This window comes from Stegodyphus dumicola, chromosome 5, assembly GCF_044657685.1.
Source record: "Stegodyphus dumicola isolate Sdum_Otavi_A_Nest chromosome 5, ASM4465768v1".
NCBI classification, from domain to species: Eukaryota; Metazoa; Arthropoda; class Arachnida; order Araneae; family Eresidae; genus Stegodyphus; species Stegodyphus dumicola.
Genome location: NC_140772.1, coordinates 62202313 through 62215970, shown reverse-complemented (window position 1 = coordinate 62215970; position 13658 = coordinate 62202313). Strand labels below are relative to the sequence as shown.

The 13658-nt window shown below is 35.3% G+C and overlaps 1 protein-coding gene across 1 annotated transcript in view; it reads right to left on the bottom strand.

The window, feature by feature from the left end:
- Ltn1 (E3 ubiquitin-protein ligase listerin) overlaps window positions 1-13658 on the bottom strand; it is a 198853-nt gene that overhangs the window by 69909 nt on the left and 115286 nt on the right. Inside the window, exons 17-18 of the mRNA XM_085816712.1 lie at window positions 6768-6871; window positions 3111-3227 (exon numbers count right to left, since the gene is read on the bottom strand). Of these exons, the coding sequence (XP_085672838.1) occupies window positions 3111-3227; window positions 6768-6871 (221 nt within the window). The remainder of the gene's footprint in view (window positions 1-3110; window positions 3228-6767; window positions 6872-13658) is intronic.

The following is a 13658-nucleotide window of genomic DNA, read 5'->3' as shown; positions in this document are numbered from 1 at the left end:
AAATTCTAAAAATTTTGTCTACCATGAACTCTGCAGCCCAGCTGGGTGCAGGTCTGGGCTCATATGAATAACAAATAACTTATTTTCAATTGAAACACTAAATTTAATCTATTGGTCTCTGAGTATCATTTACAAAATCATTTTGTATAAAGAAGAAAATTTCTCCTTGTCAACACAGTACTTTGCAGCACAGTTCGCTGAAGTTTGTAATCATCGCCAAGAGTAATGTCAACAAAATAGGATAGGTTATCATGCTCTTTGGTATTCAATTATTCATATCTGAAAAAAAATATTAGACATCGCTGCCGAGTTATTTCTCAAGCTGCCATGTGTGATAATCATGTGGTAATAGAAGAAAATAAATAACGATTCGCCAAATTGGCCCAGAGGTATAAATTATTCAATACATGTGAAATAATGATATGTCAAAACAGAATACTTGAGGTGTATACTAAGTCAAAATACAGCTATGAAGCCAAATCACTGATCATACATATTTATGCTAATAAATGATTATTTTTTCAATATGTAGGTATTTTATTTAGAGCCAAAATGAAATTAAAAATCAGGACTCTCCCTATTTTATTATAAAAAATATCAAATGCACATGCGTAAAAACATACAAAAGTGGAGGGAAAGGAAGTTGGTTTCCAGATTTTAGATTATTCTGAATACTGGACGTTTGGATTTCACACTTTATGGAGTACAATTTATAAGTGAATCTCATTTTTTTTTTTTTTTTAAATGATGCAACTCAAACTATTTTCCCTTAATCTTTTATTCCCCGACTTTTTAAGATGTGGGGGGGGGAGGGAAAAAAAGTGTTACATTTTACAACTGTTAGAACCCTTTGCAACATATTATCAAATCATTCCTACTAACAAATCATTTTACAGACAGGGATTAAAAAAAAAAATATCCACAAGATGCATGCGAAAACACATGCGGACAAGCTACCAGATGAGACCTTTAGCGGTAAACACTAAAACAATCTCTATTACTGATAAAACAGACCTCTAACTATGAAGGTGGCAAATGCCAATAGCAGGGAAAATTTGGAAGGGTTAATTTGGAAAGGAATTTTCTTTTATTTTATGCTCCACTGCAAAACTATATTATAAAAAGAAATTCTTTCATATTTAAGAAAAATTTTAACATTTCTCTCGATCAGCAGAAATAATTTATACCATAGAAAATTGCTAATATATATATATATATCTACATGGTGTTTCACAGATCATGAGACAAACTTGAAGGGGTGGTGGAGTGTACTAAACATGCATTTTTTGTATAGGAATGTAGGGTCTAAAGTGAGGGGTTAAGGCAGGAATGGGAAAAAAAAAAAAAAAGACACGAGAGGAAAATGTGTTTACCTACAAAATCAACGCAAAGTGCTTTTTTGTAGCAATACAGTATTCACAATAAATGTATAAAAAAGCGAAAACTAACAGTGATAGGAACTACAGCTGTGTTTGGCTGGCAATGCAGCGGTAGAGGGCAGTAGTGAGCCGGACAAACCACGATCCGATGCACCAGAGGATCATTCGCAACTCTGATGTCGAGCGTGATGGGTGAGTTTACGCACAGGGAAAAAGCTGGATGCATCTCATGTATGGTGCTGCTAATGGGAAGAGCAAAGCAGTGCTACGGTTGTACCAAGAACGATTTCCAAACAGGCATATGCCGAAGCAAAAAATGTTCGAGAGGTTGCATCGGTCTCAGTGTGAAAACAGGTCATTTGAAGCCACCTCTGACACTAGGAGTGGAAGAAGACGTGCACAACAACCTCGCATTGAAGAATCCATCTTGAACATTGTGCATGAATCACCTCAGACAAGTACAAGAGCTATTGCACATCATCTGCAGCTGAGTCATTCCACCATTTGGAGAGTAATGCATGAAAATTGTTTGCACCCATACCATTTGCAGAGTCCAAGTCTTGCAAGAGACAGATTACCCTCTTCGAGTTCATTTCTGTCATTGGTTCTTGCAGCAGTGTGCGGTGCAGGTGGATTTCCCATCGGATGTGCTATTCACAGACGAGGCAACTTTCTCACAGGACGGCATCTTCAATAGCCACAACATGCACGTGTGGGAAACTCATAATCCACACAGCACACGTCCACATGCATTCCAAACTCGCTTCTCCGTGAATGTGTGGGTGGGTATTGTTAACGACTACCTCATAGGCCCATACCTCTTATCTGTATGTACAAATGGCTTATGTTATCATATTTTTCTGCAAGAGGTGCTACCGGAACTGCTGCAGGATGTTCCGGCTGTCGTTCGTGATCGCATGTGGTTCCAGCATGATGGTGCACCAGCCAATAACCACATGCAAGTCCGCAATTACTTGGATGGGACATTTCCACATGCATTCCAAACCCACTTCTTCGTGAATGTGTGGGCGGGTATTGTTAACGACTACCTCATAGGCTCATACCTCTTACCTGTACATACAAATGGCTTATGTTATCATATTTTTCTGCAAGAGGTGCTACCGGAATTGCTGCAGGATGTTACGGCTGTCGTTCATGATCGCATGTGGTTCCAGCATGATAGTGCACCAGTCCATAACCCCGTGTGGGTCCGCAATTACTTGGATGGGACATTTCCGGGCCGATGGATTGGCCGTGGTGGACCCGTTCGATGGCCACCCCGTTAGCCAGATTTAACCAGCTTGGATTTTTTTTATGGGGGGCCATCTGAAGAGCATCGTTTACGTGACTCCCCTTGACTCACTGGAGGACCTCGTTGCACGTTTATCCATTGCGGCTGCAAGCACACACAAAATGCCTGTCGTTTATCAGAATGTTTGTCAATCCCTTCTGCGACGTTACCAAGCATGTATTACTGCTGGTGGTTGCAATTTTGAACATTTATTGTGAATACTGTATTGCTACAAAAAAGCCCTTTGCGTTGATTTTGTGAATAAGCACATTTTCCTCTCGTAACGTGTTTTTTTTTTTTTTTTTTCCCCGTTCCTGCCTTAATCCATCACTTTAGACCCTACATTCCTCTAAAAAAAATGGATGTTTTAGTATGCTACACCACGACTCCAAGTTTGTCCCATGATCTATGAAACACCCTGTATATATCTTCAAACTCACTCATTTGCTTTACAGATCATTTCTGGAAACTGAGGAAAAAAATGAGAACAAACTGTTTGCAGGATTTGAAGAAGACATTGAAAGGGTAGTGCCCAGTATATTCCTTCATCCAAGGACCTGTAACAACATTAAGTGTCAAAATATATAGCTTTCTTTATCAGTCATAAAATTTCACAAACAAAATTCAAAATTTCAAATACAAAATTATTTAACAGTAATTATAAAAGTATTGAAAATACAGACTTTTGCTCTAAATATAAATATTTGAATAACAAAAAAAAAAATAGATGCTTTTATTAGAAGAAATAATACTTATTCTCATAGTAGTGTTAACTTATACTGCCCTTATATTATGCTATACAATGGTCAGAAAAAATGGAATAACATTAAGTATTCGAGCAGTACTTTGGATAGTAATTTGATTTGATTGATTGAGATACATAACAAAGCAGATGCCAAGTTTTTTTAACACAGGCAGGATAGATATAAACCATCCACCATGTTATATTTGAGAATAATACTTATGGATACAGTTAATTGAGTGCATCTTTTCTCTCTCATTATAAATACAGGTAAATAATGCAAAAGAGAAGTGGGGATATAAATTTAATATACCTATATTCCACCTTTCATACAAAAACCATGTCATCTAAGATTTTGTTTTACATTCAAACCTCTAATTTTACCATCAATAGACCAGCCCTTTTATTAAACACTTAAATTAACTCTTAATATTTCAACCAATTAAATGCTATATTAATATATTTAACTGCATCATTCAGAGTACATCAAAAACTGCTAAACAACTGATCTGCATGCATATTATGTAGCAAGCACTTAAGAATATGAAAATCACTAGCAATTAACACCTGCTTTGGAACAATGTAAAATATGTTAAACTATTCAAAACAATCTATGATCAAACAAATAAAAGATTAATTTAAAGTAGATAAATAATGAAAATCTAACTTGAAAGGAGAAAAAAAAAAAATGAACCTGAAAAGGGAGACACCATTTTTCTGTCTACAGAGGCTGTTTACACAATTTTTTAAACAATTTTCATTGTATTTATAAAAACATTTTACCTAAAATTTTTTTGTTTTAAATGTTCCATTTGACAAACATTATTTTTCATTTTCTTTTGATACAGTAATTTCAAAGAAAATAAAGCCTTTTTCAGTAACCGAAGAGGTATTTTATCCCATTCCTCTTGACCAGCTTTCCATTATCCATGGAGGGTCGTTTGGTCAATTCGCTTTTAAAAGTCCAAAAGTGCAAAATAAGTGGATGATACATTAGGAGATTTAGCAGAGATATGAGGAAAGGGTATGGCCTTGTTTCTTGTCCCATTTCTTCCAGGAAATTAACAGTGAATTTTGACACGCTGCTGCTTGTTCTGTCTTGATGCAATTCTACTGATCGATGGCAGTGCTTCATGAGATATGCCATATTTGAAAATTGGGTATAAAATATGTTCCTGATAATATGTGGAGTTGACCTTAACAGTTTTCTACACTCTCTTTAATTGTTATTTGTCATTATATAAAGAATCAGCAATAATCATAAATCCCATTGAACTTTCTTTAGATATTGAAAACTTTCTAGATACTTTGAACCATGTTCTAAAAGTTTTCCCCCCTTCTTTTTGATGATAATAAATGGATCTCTCTTATTGCAGTTATTTAAATATATTCTAAATTCATCTAACAGTTTTTTCATTTTCATTGGAATAATTCTTTCTCAGAGAATTCTGCAGTGCATTCTGCTTGTGGCAATATGTAATAAAATGATGCACATTGTGTTTTTTCGGCATTATAAGATTCAAATCAGAATTCATCACTTTCTTTACAGTTGACACTCAGCATTTTAATGATTATGCAACTGTCCTTTGACTTTAATATTAAAATTCTTAGCTTTACAACATTCCGTTTCGGTTTTTTCCTTGGGTATGCATTTTGAACATTTTTACACCTTGAAGCCAAACTTTGATGTTTTATTCCTTTTTTATTGAAATACTATCTGATTGAATACAGTTGCAACAGCATGTGCAATCATCCTTCTTTATAACTATTATTACAGTCTAAGGCATCCTAAAGTTTTAGAAATCACAAGGAATAATGAAGAAGCTGCAACATGTTTCTAAACCATAGTCTGCCAGTTTGTACTGTATTTATCACACAGGAGTTGGTACTGTATGTAAAAAGACAGTTTCCTGGTCAGACACTCTCATCAATTCTGCTTGGATTCTTACCTTATGGTTTTGTAATATGATCAAGAAGTTCAGCAGAAACTCAATAAAAAGTTATCCCTGGTAATATTTTCCCCATCCTTCTTAGCACTAAGCTAGGAACAGTTTCTCTAATCAAGGAAACAGAGTGTGTTTGAATTACATGCTCTGTCAATCATTTGATTGACAGAGTCATTTTACAGAGAGTATTGACATTACAGAGAGTACTGACAGAGTCATTTGATTGACAGTGATATTGAAGCAATGGCAAATAAATTCATCCTCTACAACAATGCATAAAAGAAAATTATTTTCCTTTCTAGATTATCTTCTGATGCTCTAGGGATATGCTCATGCACTCAACTGTTAGATTCTACACATCTCAATGATCACAAACTTTCATACGACTGAAGTCACACAAGATAACGTGAATGATACTATGACTAATGTCAATATGAAGAGCATATTCCTCTTCATTATTTGTCAGTTAACTTGCATCAATTCATTATTCTTCTGAACTGCCTCCAGACTAATAACCTATTTAAATAATCTAGGCATGCATCATTCCATAACTCTTCCTGCCTCGTTTTCCCTGCAGCAAGGAAAATTGTGAGGCTCACTCAATGATGAAACAGTACCGCTCGATCAGTATCATATGCATAACCAACTCGGAGATGAAATTTTTGAAATATGCATGATTCTGTACACCAAGAATAAGCTATGGATCCTTCAGCAGTTTTTGCCACTCTTCTAGCAAAACATTTTAGCAGACAAAGCAAAGCAAATTGCAAAGCTTTTGTTTTCAGGATCCTGAACTTCTCACCCCTGTTACCAACAAGCACTCTGTTTTTATCCATGTTGATTTGCAGACCAATCATTGATAATAAATGACATGCATAAGACTCTTCCAATTATAACAATAATTATTAATGACAAATCCCCATTTCAATTCAATTCCTTAAATTCTAATAGAATACAAATACACATACATTTAAAAAAAATTCAACTATCTATCATATGTAGAATCAAATAATTGCTTCAGGTTTAGTTATTAGATGTATAAAAAATTAAATTATCAGAAAACATGAATAGGAAACTTTATTAATAAATTAGTTTAGAAAAATGCATTTTTTATCCTACAATACATGGGTTTATTACTTAAATGTTATTTTTGTGTAAAAAAATTTTAATATTTTTTTAATATTTAATTTTTTTTAAATTTAAAACTATTTTAATAAAAGCAATTAATTAAAATAAAAAGATAAGATTATGCAAATAAATATCCATGGCCCCTTTATTATTTCACTGTGTTCAACTATAATTAAAATGTCTACAACCTAAATCAATGTATAATAAAAATGAACATTTCTACAAACAAAACTCATTAAAATAATCAGATTATTTATAATAGCAGATATGAATCCACTTACCTATAAAAGAGAATATTTACAAGTTCCTGAACTTTCTCTACAGGCAAAAATGATAGAATTTTGCAGCAATTTGTGCTAAGCTTATCAACATGAGTTTCCATCTCCTGAGAAAATACAGTTGCCACAAAATATGCATTAATATACGTATGCATACGTGTATACATACATACACATCTACACATATATAACATATAAAATATCTACATTTCTAATAATAAATGAACAATATAACACCTATTTTAAATTTGAGCATGCTTCACTCATCATCCTAAAAATAGTAAAGCAGTAATATTTCTAATATAATCTTTACTTCCTGTAATTCTGAAAAGTGTACTATCATCTGATCTCTGTTGCCAATTATTCATGGAATGAAATCTTAATCCAGCATCTGAATATTCATCTGTTATGTATCTGAAATTTAATTCACTGAATATAAACATTCTTGTAATGTGAACTTAAATGTAATCATGCCTTAGTATAAAAGATCTTTGCCGGGCAATCTCAATCTTTCTCTTTTTTTTTTTCTTTCCCCCCTTTTTTTGTCTCTCTGCTCTCTTTTGTTTCGCTTCAAAAATATATTTTCCAACTTTATCCGATGTAAAATGTTCATTGAGAATGAGGTGCTGTAGTGCCAATTTGATCTGTGTTGGATTAAATTAAACTGTGCCAAATATGAATAAAAAGGAAACAATTAAATTTGGTCACGCATGCAAGTTTCTGATTTACGCATCTATCTACCACGCCAAGTTATTACATCGAGCTTCTTCCGATTTTACTACATATATAATATATATATATTATATATATTTTACTAATATAATAATATATATATATTATATATAATAAATTAATAAAATGATTAAAAAAACTACAAAATTTATAATTTACAAAGCCACTAATGTATAATCTACAAAAGATAAAGCATAATTTTTTATGCAGAAGTAGAATCATCATAATAATATTGTTACAAAATGTCTAGGCACGGTAAGGTGGCTTCCCTGGAAAGCAAGTTTAGAGTTGCCATAAAATGGCAAGAGAAGGTAGGGTTGCCACATTTGGCGAGAAATCACCCATTTGGCAACAAAGTTGGCCATATGCCATGAACGGATGGAGAACCTTTTTGGAACAAATTCTTACCGGTTTAGCTCAGAATGTTCTCGAACACAAGCCGAAAGCTATATAAACCCTACTGGTCCACAGTCAGTGTGTGTGTGCCTCGCCTAGAGTGCGAGTGAGTGTGCCTCGTCTGGAGTGCGAGATAGTCAGTATCGAGTGTGTGTCCACAGTCAGTGTGTGTGCCACGTCGAGAGAGCGAGTGAGAGTGCCTTGCATAGAGTGTGAGTTAGTTAGTATCGAGTTGGTGTCTCATCTAGCAAGTCAATCCCTGCGAAGTTGATCGAGTTGACAGCCGGGCAGCGAGTGCCGAGTGGGTCATCGAGTGCAACTCAAGAGTCTCATTGTATATCGCGGTTAGTGCATCATCGAGAGAGCATGTTGAGCTCCGGGAACGACTAAAGCGAACAGTCGTTAGCCGTGCTCTGTGTGTCGTCGAGTGCATTGCGAGTTGCAGCGTAGAGAGTCTCGAGAGTACGTGGAGTTCTGCGAACGACCAAGAAGACTCGAGAGCTGTACTATAGTGCTTTGCCGTGAAGCTGTCTCCACCGTGATAGCCTGATAACCTGGAGACTGTGTCGCTGATCGTGTCAAGTGTATTTATAGTAGATCTTCAACAACTGTAAAAGTGTTTTGGAGCTGTCCTGATTAATATTGGTAAATAAAGTGTGTTTCGATACGTCATCAAGTGTTGTCGTTATTCACTCCAAATCTACGAACCCAGTACAAATGTGAAGGCAGAAAAAATAACGTAACAACTGGTGTCAGTAGTGGGATTAGTGAGTGAATGCCGGTGACCCGCCTGCAGAGGAATGCCTTGGAATGCTTTAGAATGGAAATGAAGAAATGAAGACTTTGATGGACATTTTAGCTGAGATAAAAGACAGATATGTTACAACGGGGGCTGAGATGAAAGCTGGATATGAAGAGATGAAGGCTGAAATGAAAGCCGTACTGGCTGAGATAAAAGCTGAGATCTTAGTTGGACTGAAAGAGATGAAAGCCAGACTGGAATAGAAGAAAGCCCAACGAGAAGAAATAAATGGCGCCCAAGAAAAGGTGCGAAAGCAACTCCAACAGGTGAAAGTGGATCTTACAGAAGAATCTGGAGGCATAAAATATGATGTGGAAATGAGACAAGTGGCATCTGAAGAATCAAAGGATGAAGAAATGAAGGAAGTAGCTAATGAACTGTCTGAGAAAGATCCAGAAATGAAGGATGAAATATTTAACGAGATTAAAGACACAGATTGAAAACATGAAGAAATATAAGACAGGAAAGAAGCTTTTGATTCACAAGTGCCTGAAGTGAAAGAAAGTCAAAATGTGACTGTTACGGTCGTCAAAACTGATAGTGAGGTTACGAAGTTGCAGGCAGTAAGTGTTGAACCATCTGAAAGTCCATGTGATGCAGAGATGGAAGATGCTGAAGTGCAGTTTAAGCAGGGCGCTCCAGTATTGCAAGAAAATTCACCCACTTCACAAACCGGATGTGTGCCTCATAGTGCAGGTTTTCAGGTTTTGCAGAGAAGTACTTGATTCTAAACCTGGATACTTCTGCTTGTAAAGGATCGGGTTCCGTTCATGACTCTGATGCAGAATTTGGAGCTGGTTCTCAGGAAACGGAGGAAAATGTGCATGTACCAGCTGCTGAAAATGCCAAGGTGAACTGTACACATGATGCGAACAAACTTCAGAGTGGTGAACAATTGTTTCAGATCTTTCTGTGGATGAAATGTCTCAAAGGACTGAATCTTCATACTGTGATATGCAAAAGAGAAATGCATCTAAGAACTGCAGTGGAAAAGTATTTGACCCGGGTATATTTTACATTGACTGAGACTGCAATTCATTCTGAACTTTAATGTGTATAATTTAAAATTGTTATGCATCTAATTCGTGTATATAACTCATACATAGTGCAAATATTTGTTTCTTTAGTCATGTTATTTATTTGTTTTATTATGTTTTGTTTGTATCGAATTTGGCTTCTGACCAAGGGTTGTACTGCCCGGGACGTGCAGTCCTTGGGAGGGGCCAGTGTTACAAAATGTCTAGGCGCAGTAAGGTAGCTTCCCCGCAAAGCAAATTTATGGTTGCCATAAAGTGGCAAGGGAAGGAAGGGTTGCCATATTTGGCGAAAAATCACCCATTTGGCAACATTGCGACAAAATTGGCAATATGCCAAGGACGGATGGAGAACCTTCTGGAACGAATTCTTACCGGTTTAGACCAGAATTTTCTCGAACACAAGTTGAAAGTCAGTGTGTGTATGTGCCTCGCCTACAGTGCGAGTGAGTGTGCCTCGCCTGGAGTGCAAGATAGTTAGTATCGAGTTGGTGTCTTGTCTAGCGAGTCAATCCCTGAGGAGTCAATCGAGTAGACAGCCGGGCAGTGAGTGCCGAGTGGGTTGTCGAGTGCACTGAAAGAGTCTCATAGTATATCGCGGTTAGTGCATTGTTGAGAGAGTGTGTTGAGCTCCGGGAACGACTGAACCGAAGAGTCGGGAGCTGTGCTCTGTGTGTCGTTGAGTGCATCGCAAGTTGTAGCGTGGGGAGTCTTGAGAGTACGTGGAGTTCCAAGAACGACTGAGCAGAGTCGGGAGCTGTATTCTGGTGCTTTGCAATGAAACTGTCTCCACCGTTATTGCCTGACAGTGTGAAGGCTGTGTCGCTGATTGTTACAGCGTGTTTATAGTAGATATTCGACGACTGTAAAAAGTGACTTTGGAGCTTTCCTGATTAATACCAGCCAATAAAGTATGTTTTTCAATACTTCATCAATTGTCGTCATTATTCACTCAAATCTACGAACCCTGTACGATAGTGAAGGAAGAATATAACGTAACAACTGGTGTCAGAAGAAAGAAAAATGCAACAATATAATAAGCATATTTATAATAATAAGTATAATTATTAATTATAAGAATGAACCTGCAGTACTTTAAAGTATTCACTTCAACAAAAAACTTCAAAATTTCCTATGAATGCAGCTATTTTTAGATACAGCTAAAGAACAGAAGTCACGGCAATAATGCAGGATACAAGGACTAAATATTCTCAGGCTTCAGAGAAGGTCATTCAAATATATGCCCCTATATAACTTCTCTGAGAAATCAGTATTTCAGCCTAGAATTAAAAGCTAGATATATTCTAATCTTTTACATTATGTTAAATTTAATTTTTCACAAGTTTCATTTGTTGAATTCAAATGATGAAATGAAGAATATACATTTTATTGGGATTGATCATAATGCTATAATCTCAAGAAGATTTCTGCGTGACTTAACATAAAAAATAAATTATTTTTTTAATACATATTTCTCAGATTATCAATTCTGACAAAGAGGAAATCTCATGTCACAGGCTTCATGAGATACATGTTACTTTAAAATAATAAGATAAAATGCACATAGAAGGAGAAAAAGTTATATAAAGTTTGTAGCTAACCTATTTCACATAACTTAGTTAAAACCATGCAATTCAGTTTCCGCACATATAGCAGAATGACAATATCCGAGTACAAGCTTGTTAAATTTAAAAAAAAAAAAAAAAAAAAAAAAAAAAAAAAAAAAAAAACCCTTTTACAGAGATTTTAATATACTTTTATGCAACTTAAGTTGATGAAGGTTCTCATAAAAAAAGTAAATTAAAAAAAAAAAAAAACCCTGAATTTTTTTAAATTTTGTATTACGTCCAAAGGGGTTTATTTTTAATGTTTTCTGTGTTACCTTTATGTATTAAATATCATGTTCTTCGAACTTAAACCATAAAATTCAGTTCAACAGCAATATTTCAAAATAATTCTAAAATGATCATATCTTAAAATTTCGGATACAAAGTCTCGAGCGCTGAAGATAAAAATGTTCTACTCTGTACAACGTTGCCACTGCTCGCTTCGAAATCCTTGAGTTTCTTAATTAAAAATTCATTAAAGTCTTACAAAATATGGAAATCGATAATAAAACCAATTACAAATTAGGGCCCATATTCGATGAAAGATTACGTTATTCAAAATTTGATGTCTCTAGGTACCATTGTTTTATCACAATGCGAGAAACACACAAACATTAATTGCAGATTCTTCATTATTGAATTTCTTTAAATATAATACAGTGAAACAAAGCAAAATGCCAAAATGACATTAGTATTCCTTCTGAGAAAATTGCCCCTTTGGACTAAAAAAAAGTTCAAATTTTAATGGTCAATGAAGAAAGCTTGTTTAATTTTGGTTTGCTTGATTATGGCAAAGCACTTGAGAGCTGTCTGTCTAAATGGAGGGATGCCTTCTTGGAGGACTTTCCAAGGGAACTGTCTTGGAAGCATAAAAACGGCAATGCAGCCAGTTTTCTCACCTAGATTCAAACCACGGATCAAACTACTGGTGTTTGCCAACTTTAGCTTGGCTACTGGTGAACAAGGGCTCTTTTAAAGTTTAATATGTCTTATCAGTAGATGGCTAAGTGGAATAGCAAAACATTTTACAGAATACTAGATAATATGTATAACTATATATCTTCTGTATAGTTGAAAAGTGAAAAAAAATTATCCAAATCTAAAAAATATTTAATTATTTAATTAGATCAGATTGAAAAGTAATAAAAATAATATTTTTATGAACTGCACCTACTGCTTTTAAAACTGTTAATCAATAACAGACAGATTAAATTTGAAAGATAAGTATCTTATACTTTGCTGAATGGCAACAAACCCAAATGAAAAGTGAAACAATGCATTTAAAGAGAATCAACACAAAATAATCTTCAAGACTAATAACCTTTTTGGGTTTAACAGTCTGTACTATTTCAGTTATGTCTTTATATAAATTTAGTATCAGAAATGAAAATCTAACCTAAAGTATTAAATGACAACTTCATAAAATATTAATTGAGCACAGTAATTATTACACAACTTAGTCCCACTACTTACAGTAAAACATTCAAAAAATATTTATCATTAGAAGTACCCTTGTGAGGAGTTTTCTGCAACAGTGTGAAATGCCATGTAAATTATGATTGAAGCATCAGCAGACAGCTATAGTGATACTTCAAGCGCAATGTACATTTGCAAATAAGCGTAAATGGATCCATAATGCAAATTATAATTCAAAATATACACCCTTTTGCAAAAAAATGTAAGCACCGTGAAGGAAGTGGTTCTTTTTGATGAAAGTGAATATGTGTATAGTCATGCACAGATAATAAAATGATTAAAAAATCAAGGTCATAGTACCTGTTCATGGCTCACAATCACCCACTGAGTGATCAAATTAGTAGTTGGTCTAACCGCCCCTGGCGGCAATCATGCTTGAATTTGTTAAGGCAAGGAGTGGTAGAGATTCCTAATGTCATCCTGCATAACAATCTGCCAGGCATTCATCAGTTGTCACTCCATATCTGCAATATTTTGTGGTGCCCGAATCTGGCAGTCCACCATTTGGCAGACATGCTCGATTGGTGAAAAGTTTGGTGACCTTAATGGCCAAGGAAGAGTATCAATTGCATGGAGACAGTCCAGAGATATGCGTGTGGTATGTGGCCTGGCATTATCTTGATGGAAAATGGCCCCAAGATGATGTGCCATGAAGGGTAATGCAAGCGGCCGCAGGATGGTATCAACATATCGTTGAGCTGTTAAAGATGCACGGAGGATGACTAAAGATGACCTGTTGTCATAAGAAATAATGCCACACACGTGGCTGTATGCCTTTGTAAAACAAAAGGTGATTGGGACTGCTGGCCCCATCCTTTCCAGGCACAAATGCGGTGGTCATCTGCTT